The 8915-nt window shown below is 45.1% G+C and overlaps 1 protein-coding gene across 1 annotated transcript; it reads right to left on the minus strand.

Moving 5' to 3' along the window:
- Nucleotides 1–1071: 1071 nt before the first annotated feature.
- Nucleotides 1072–7006, minus strand: kera (keratocan). The gene is made up of 5 exons (XM_063218058.1): nucleotides 6741–7006; nucleotides 5527–5711; nucleotides 5014–5200; nucleotides 4539–4759; nucleotides 1072–1232 (listed from the first exon to the last, which is right to left on the minus strand). The coding sequence occupies exons 1-5, from the start codon at nucleotides 6944–6946 to the stop codon at nucleotides 1072–1074; spliced, it is 960 nt and encodes a 319-aa protein (XP_063074128.1). The 5' UTR covers nucleotides 6947–7006.
- Nucleotides 7007–8915: the final 1909 nt, after the last annotated feature.

The following is an 8915-nucleotide window of genomic DNA, read 5'->3' on the forward strand; positions in this document are numbered from 1 at the left end:
AAAATATATTTCATTTACATGTAGCTACTACTATGACAATGAGGCCCAGAATTGGCTGCATGTATGTTGTTTTCAGATGACCATATCCTGGGCGTGGCCAAGGCTGTCAGTGGCCCTATTAGACAGTGTTACGTTGTCTGTCTTGCATGCTGTTACTAAAGTCACTAAAATATCGTTGATTTTCTGAAGTAATAGACAAGAAAGGTCCAGCTGTCATGCATGTCAACATTTTGCAGCATTTATTTGCGACGTTTCGGCCTATTGACCTTCTTCAAGCAATTCAACCATTTGCTGAAATAAAATGCACAAATTTGAGAAGTACTACTCCAATACTTTAGCACAACCCCATACTTTCCCCTAAATAATGTGTCTACAGTATACTAGATGTTCTGTGATGTGGACTGTGTGGATCTTTATAAAGAAATAATATGCTTACTCTGATCTCATTGAAAGGCACAATAATCAGAAACAATGCCCGTGGACCCCATCAGAAACCTTGTGTTTTGTCCCGGTCAAACATTAAGAATGTGAATGAAAAGGTGTGTGTGTGTGTATGTGTGTGTTGTGATTCAGTCTCTTCCTGTTTGATCCAGTCTCTTCCCGCATGGCTTCTAAATTCAATGTATGTGTGTGTGTGTTTGTGTGTGTGTGTGTGTGTGTGTGTGTGTGTGTGTGTGTGTGTGTGTGTGTGTGTGTGTGTGTGTGTGTGTTTGTGTGTGTGTAAACAAAGACACATCGGCATGGTTTGAATTTGAATAAATGAATAAATGATTGAATGAATTTGTCTTTGTGTGTGTGTGTTTGTGTGTGTGTGTGTGTGTGTGTGTGTGTGTGTGTTTGTGTGTGTGTAAACAAAGACACATCGGCATGGTTTGAATTTGAATAAATGAATAAATGATTGAATGAATGAATGAATGAATGTGTGTGTGTGTGTGTGTGTGTGTGTGTGCGTGTGTGTGTATGTGTGGTGTGTGTGTGCGTGCGCGTGTGCACGTGTATGTGTGTGTGTGTGTGTGTGTGTGTGTGTGTGTGTGTGTGTGTGTGTGTGTGTATGTATGTGTGTGTGTGTGTTTAGATGACCACGGCCCGGAGGAGTTTGAAGCAGCCCATCAGGTCGTGGGGGATGGGGGGCTGGATCTCGTTGCCGTCGAGACGGAGGTAGCGGAGACGAGGGCTATTGTCGTCATCACTAAACACAACGGACGCCGGGCAGATTTCAGACCCACTCACACCTACAGAATAAGGTGAACAAATAAAACAATTTAAAAATAAATCAATATAAAATAAAGACCACAATAAACATTTGGGGTGCTGTCGACTAAACACTGCGGCCGACACGGTGCAGATTTCAGACCCGCTGACACCTATATGGAATAGGATAAACAAATAAAACAATTTAAAGGGGTATGCCACTATTTTGGGGCTCAATACAGTTAAAATCGTTGGCCAGGGTTTATATAGGTGGTAAAGTGTCTTATTTTTCATGTAAGCCGTTGTCTTGTTTTAAGACAAGTTAAAAGAGGGAGCATGTCGCTAAGCTAGTGAAAGTCAATGGATCCGTGTAGCATGTAGCAATGCTACATGGATGCATTGACTTTCACTGTATTAAGCACCAAAATAGTGGCATACCCCTTTCAAAACATCATAAAACAATAAAATAAAGACCACAATAAACATTTGGGGTGCTGTCGACTAAACACTGCGGCCGACACGGTGCAGATTTCAGACCCGCTGACACCTATATGGAATAGGATAAACAACAAATTCAAACATTTATTTAACATGTAATGTAACCAGTCTAACCTATCAAGGGACCAAGTCCCTGTCATGCACATGTAGCCTACAAAGTATTCCCGTGTACTGATACTAATGCTGAATGGCATTGTAATGCAATACCATGGCATGTACTGTGATGTACAGTAAAGTGAGTTTGTAACCATCCTAACCTAATAATGCAGGGGTGGGTTACCTTTTTCATTCAAGGGGCCACTTAACCTTTAAGAGTGTGGGTTTTTGAGCACTCTATAAAAAGAATGCGTTCTATAACAATGCAAGATTCTACAATTCCATATTGTATTGAATGACGCCCAGAATTCTATAGAACTTTCACTGCCCGAACATTCCCGTCATGGTACACTCTTATTAAAATTGTGTAAGGGCTGTACTCTTTACAACAGAACCCATCTTCACTAGGTCCCCTGAAAATATAACCTAATTGTACTGTATTGCAAATGTAATTTCTAAGATAGAAATTATATCTGGGGTCGGATAAGAGGGATTCGTGGGACGTAAACGGCCAACAGGCTATAGGTCCCTGTTAAAAGGGACCAAGTCCCAGCCCTTCTCGAGCACTGACAGTGCTGGACCTGAGAGGGTTTAACATGACGAGCGTGACGAGAAGGGGGCTAATCCTCCTGTTCTCAGGTCATAAAAGTATTAGAGTAAGACACAATGACGCTGAAAGATCTGTCTGGCTGACTGGGGACTTAACCCAGATCTGCTCTTCCTCAGCTATGATAATTGACCTGTCAAGTGGGAGACTCTTGGCCTGGGGTGGATTTCTCGAAACCATAGTTGCTAACTATGTTAGCTACTTTGTTGTTTGCAATGCAATTTCCCATTGGCAACTACCCAAGTTGCTAACTGGCTAACAACTACGCTTTCAAGAAATGCACCCCTGGTAAAGTACTAGATGAACCTGCATAGCTGAAGAAAATATGTTTTGCCTAGAGCTGTACCATTGGAGGTAACCCAAAAGGGCGCAAAACCCGTCCTCTGATCACTCCAGTCTGTCTTAAAAAAAAAAAAAAAATCTGGTACCAAGTCGTGAGGGAAGGCTTAGGAAAATGACTGCATTGATCATTATGCACAGTTAAACGGTTTGGGGTGCATTTCTCGAAACCATAGTGTGTGTCTTTATGCGGTGCTTAGCCCATGGCCTGGTAAACTACTAGACGAACCTGCATACCAGCAGAAGACATTTTTGCATCACAGCTATGATAATTGACCTGTCAAGTGGGAGACTCTTGGCCTGGTAAATTACTAGATGAACCTACATAGCTGTAGAAAATATTTTGTGCCTAGCAGGTTGATCTAGAACTGCATGACTAGACTGCATGAGTGGTCATTAAGATTCTGTTGACAGTATTTAAAGCATTAAATGCTCCCAGTTACATATCTGACATACTCTCTTTTTATGCCCCTGCCCGAGCTCTCAGATCCACTGATGCCAAGCTGCTGAGGACTCCCACCCCGACTCGTGGCCTGGTAAATTACTAGATGAACCTACATAGCTGCAGAAGATATGTTTTGCCTAGCAGGTTGGCCTAGAACTGCATGACTGCATGACTGGAAATGCATGACTGCATTGCATTACATTACATTGGAACTGCATGACTAGAACTGCATGGCTGCATGGCTGCAATTGCATGACTAGAACGGCATGACTAGAACTGCATGACTGCAACTGCATGACTGCAACTGCATGACTGCATGACTGCAACTGCATGACTGCATGGCTGCAACTGCATGACTGCAACTGCATGACTGCATGACTAGAACGGCATGACTGCAACTGCATGACTGCATGACTGCAACTGCATGACTGCATGACTGCATGGCTGCAACTGCATGATTGCATGACTGCAACTGCATGACTGCATGGCTGCAACTGCATGACTGCATGACTGCATGACTAGAACGGCATGACTGCATGACTGCATGATTAGAACGGCATGACTGCATGACTGCATGGCTGCATGACTAGAACTGCATGACTGCATGACTAGAACGGCATGGCTGCATGGCTGCATTGGTCATTATCATTGACAGTAAATAGAATGGACGCCAAATCAACGCTATTTGCCATTCAACGCTTTGAAGCCAGATTTGGGAACATTCCAACTTACATTCCACCTTGGCAACGCCAAACGCAGGTGCTGATTGGACAACAGCAAGACTTCTAACGGTCAATCAAACCATGTTCTGATGCTCATTGGTCAATTTAACTTTTAATATCTCTCTAAAATAAAACATCACCACAAAAAATCACCACCCTGGTAAGTTGGTGAGCAAGGGGACCTACTAGTTGAGCGAAAAATGATCCCCCTGGAGTGGCATTTAAGGGAGATACAGGGTTTTATGTCTCTCATAGGAATGAATGGGATTTGGCAATTTTTTGGTCTTTTTGGGTCCAACCTTGGCTCCAACTTGGCTTCAACAATGAAATAGAATTTTGGCCTCCATTCTATTTACTCTCAATGCTCATTATGTACGGTACAGTTAAACGGTTTGAACCATACACGTCTATGGTCGGAACGGTATGGTCTGGTTCTACAGCTTTGCTAGACTACTGTATATGTTTCATGCTATAGATCATTTTACACAACTTTGGAGGGTTGAAAGAATGAAAGTGTGCGTGTGCGTGTGCGTGTGTGTGTGTGAATGCGGGTGCGTGTGTGTGTGTGCGTGTGTGTGTGTGTGTGTGTGTGTGTGTGTGTGTGTGCGTGTACATGTACGTGTGTGTTTGCATTCCTTACTCTTGATCTTGTTGTGGTCGAGGTGTAGCTGCTCCAGGCTGGTGGGGATGGTGGGGACCTCCGTCAGCTCGTTGTAGGAAAGCTGCAGGTCCAGCATTCCCGACACGTTGAAGACGTTCTTGGGAATGCCGTCGCTGCCCAGCTTGTTGTTGTTGAGCCTCAGGAAGGTGACCTTGGGCATGCCCTTGAAGTAGTCAGCGGGGATCTTCTCAATGTTGTTGCTGTCAATTCGAGTCAGTTCAATTGGAATCAAATCAAGTCAACTGTACAGTATTTATATATGTACCCCATGTCATACACAACAAATTCAGCCCAATGTCCTTTACACGTGCAAATAATGCCATGCAGAGAAATTATAAAATGGTAGGTACAGAGCCTTGCCAAAAAAGGTCCCCAACAAAAAGTCACAAACATCAATATATTGTTGGACACATACACAAAAGCAATGTAGGCTAAGCATGGTATCACCCCTTACCTGTCCAGGTATATTTGTGCCATGGTGGGGGGCAGCCCCAGTGGCATGGTGCCCAGCTGGTTCTTGGCCAGGTTGATCTGCACCAGGCTCGTCAGGCCCTTCAGGTTCATCTCCGTCACCGCCTCGTCCTGCAGCTTGTTGCCCTGGAGATCCAGCAGAGTCAGGCTGTCCATGCCCGAGAACACTCCTGAGGACATGGAACACAGAATATGGAACATGGCACACAGAATTAGAATTAGAAATAGAATCAGATTTAGAACCAGGATCAGAACCAGAATTAGATATGTAATCAGAGCCAGAATCAGAATTGGAATCAGAATCAGAATCAGAACCAGAACCAGAATCAGAATCAGAATTGGAATCAGAATCAGAATCAGAACCAGAACCAGAATCAGAATCAGAATCAGAATTAGAATCAATGTTATAGGTAGGTAGCCTACCTACACTCCCGACAAAACACTTGCTGACTAAACATCATGAGACGAATCTCCCAGTATCCATGAGTACCCTCACCTGCGGGGATCTTGGAGATGCGGTTCTTGGAGAGCAGCAGGTGCTCCAGCTTGGGGGGCAGTGGGGAGGGCACGGAGGTCAGTTGGTTATCCTCCAGGTACAGGTGGACCAGGTTAGGCATCCCCTGCAGAGCACCCTCCTCAATACCCTCACTAGTCATCCTGTTGCGGTTCAGGTTCACCCACCTAAGGAAAGAATTACATTACATTACATTACTTTACATTACGTATATTATATTACATGATATTACATTATATTACAGGTGCACTAGGTTAGGCATCCCTTGCAGAGCACCCTCCTCGATACCCTCACTCGTCATCCTATTGCGATTCAGGTTCACCCACCTACGAAGGACACAATAGCATTACATTATATTACATTACATTATATTACAGGTGCACTAGGTTAGGCATCCCTTGCAGAGCACCCTCCTCGATACCCTCACTCGTCATCCTATTGCGATTCAGGTTCACCCACCTACGAAGGATTACATTACATTACATTACATTACATTACATGACATTACTTTAAATTACAGGTGGACCAGGTTAGGCATCCCCTGCAGAGCACCCTCCTCGATACCCTCGCTCGTCATCCTATTGCGATTCAGGTTCACCCACCTACGAAGGATTACATTACATTACATTACATTACATTACATTACGTATATTATATTACATTACATTACTTTACATTACAGGTGGACCAGGTTAGGCATCCCCTTGCAGAGCCCCCTCCTCAATACCCTCACTAGTCATCTTGTTACGATTCAGGTTCACCCACCTACGAAGGATTACATTACATTACATTACAGGTGAACCAGGTTAGGCATCCACTGCAGAGCCCCCTCCTCGATACCCTCACACGTACACTCATAATACAAATGGGCAGTGCTAGCTACTTCTTGGAGGTCAGAGCTAATCTGCAGACCTGCTTCACCGTGGGAAACGCTTCTGACGCCCGCGCAGAGTTATAATTATGTTGAGAAACAATGATCTTGTCAATTAAAAGGCACCTTTTTAAAAGTCGCCAGATGCACCAAAAAGTCGCTAAAACGCTAGATTACATTTTTAGTCGCCAGGGATGGCAAAACGTTGCTATATCTAGCTAAAAAGTCTCTAATTTGGGAACACTGTGTGTGGAGGCTTTGGACTGAGTGTGTGTGTGTGTGTGTGTGTGTGTGTGTGTGTGTGTGTGTGAGAACATGGACTCACCTGAGCTCGGAGGCGTTGCGAAACGACTCGGCCGGCAGGGTCTCGATGTCGTTGCTCTGCAGGTACAGGTACCAGGTGAAGGGGGGGATGATTGGGACGCGCTTCAGCCCCTTATTTTGGCAGTAGACCGCGTTGGGGAAGCTGGGGCGGCACTCGCACTCTTTGGGGCACGCCTGCAGCTGGGCCATCAGCTGGGCATGGGGCATCTCCTGACACCGGGCCAAGACGAAGACGGACAGGAGAGAGAGGAGGAGGAGGAATGGAGTATCCATGGCGTCACACCAAAATCAAACCTGCCGAGGGGGGAAAGCAGAGAGAACGAAACTCATTAAGATCAGAAACTGATCAAGATTACCAAGACGAAGACGGACAGGAGAGAGAGGAAGAGGAATGGAGTATCCATGGCGTCACACCAAAATCAAACCTGGCGAGGGGAAGGAGAGAAAAGGAAACTGTTCAAGATTACCAAGAAGAGGTCAAGGATTAAGAGGATCAAGAGAATTTTTTTATCTATCCAAAAACAAACATGGATGCAGAGGACAGAGAGGAACGGCCAAAACCAAACCTGTTGAAAGACAGTAAGGGNAAGGAGAGAAAAGGAAACTGTTCAAGATTTAGATGGTCAAGGCATGGGACATGGGCTGTGGGCTACTGGACCGGACGCCAAGAAGAGGATGCAGAGGACAGAGAGGAAGAGGAAGGCAGTATCCATGACGTCACACCAAAATCAAACCTGGCGAGGAAAGACAGGGAAAGGAGAGAGAAGGAAACTGGTCAAGATTACCAAGAAGAGGTCGAGAGGAGGAGGAGGAGGAGGAAGAGAAAGAGGATGGGAGTATTCATGATGTCAAGCCAAAATCAAGGGATTGGTTTAGGGATGGTTTTGGGAAGGGCAAAATTTGAAAACTCGGAAACATGCAATGCGGGGAACATAAAACCCTTTTTTAGAAAAGGGTCCTAAGTTCCCCGATCCCATTCAAAGACAGGGGAACATAAAACCCGGGCAGTGTTGCCAATTTAGCGACTTTTGGCCACCTCTGGCGATTAAAAAAATCATCTAGCGACTTAGCGACTTTTCAGGCTTAATCTGGCCGAATCTAGCGACTATTTCGCTTGTCTTGTGAGAGGCAAATCAGTCTCCCTCCCCACGACACCACACAATGCATTTTCAGTGGCGGGTAGAGACAGACGTGACACATGATGCACTACGGTGTGGCAGATTTTGTGATACGCACAGGAATTCTCATGCGCATGTACATCTGCTTGTATGAGGCTACGGCAAGCGATATGGGGCAAAGATATGGCAGGAACCGAATGTCAACTTAAACCGAGATTATTACACAATCTTCGATATGGTCACCAAATGTTTTGGGACTGTCATTTATGTTATGCCTACACTTTGGACTTAGATCAGAGTCTTGTTGTTACACAGGTAGGCCTATATTTGATTTACCTCAACAGCAGATACAGGGGGCATGAGAATCCGGTGCGTACGACAAAAGCGACAATGGCTCCTTGGGATATGCATACCGGTATATGACAAATTTAAATGAGCACTAGCAGGCTGGCCACACCGACCGCAGTGAATTCCGGGCACTGGCGACAAAAAAACTAATTTAACGCCTTTAGCGACTTTTTGGTGCATCTGGTGACTTTTTATTGGCATTTTCAGTGACAAATTCATCGTTTTTCCACATAATTCTGACGGCGCCGAGAACCCACGGTTAAGCAGGGCTGCAGATTAGCTCTGATCTCCAAAAAGTAGCTAGCACCGCCCATTTGTACTGTGCACGAAGGCATGTGGGCACGTTTACTGTAGATCAGCGCGCCGTGCGTGTCATTGTGACGTCATACGTAACGTCATGACGTCATCTAGCAACTTTTCAGCAAGCCCATAGCGACTTTGGCTGATTTTCTTTTGCCAACACTGGACCCGGGGAACATAGGACCCGGGGAATATAGGTACGCTCCCGGCTGGACGGAGAACTGAAAACAAAATTACACACATACTAGGCCTATATTTGAGCCATTCCAATGCATCCATGAATGAATCCTAACTAAGAGGAGAGGAGGAATGAAGGGGGAATGAATCCTAACTAAGAGGCTACTCAGGTATGGCGGTGGGCCTCCCACAGGAAACTACTAACTAACCCTCCACCCCTCCAACACACACTT

Source organism: Engraulis encrasicolus, chromosome 15, assembly GCF_034702125.1.
Source record: "Engraulis encrasicolus isolate BLACKSEA-1 chromosome 15, IST_EnEncr_1.0, whole genome shotgun sequence".
NCBI classification, from domain to species: domain Eukaryota; kingdom Metazoa; phylum Chordata; class Actinopteri; order Clupeiformes; family Engraulidae; genus Engraulis; species Engraulis encrasicolus.

Bases quoted from the DNA above. Each gene is read 5' to 3' on its own strand.
- kera (XM_063218058.1), bottom strand. From the start codon at position 6,946: ATGCCCCATGCCCAGCTGATGGCCCAGCTGCAGGCGTGCCCCAAAGAG. The intron at 4,760-5,013 runs GTAAGGGGTGAT...TCGAATTGACAG, and splicing joins GCACAAATATACCTGGACAG to CAACAACATTGAGAAGATCC. The intron at 1,233-4,538 runs GTAAGGAATGCA...CTTATTCTGTAG, and splicing joins CGACCACAACAAGATCAAGA to GTGTGAGTGGGTCTGAAATC.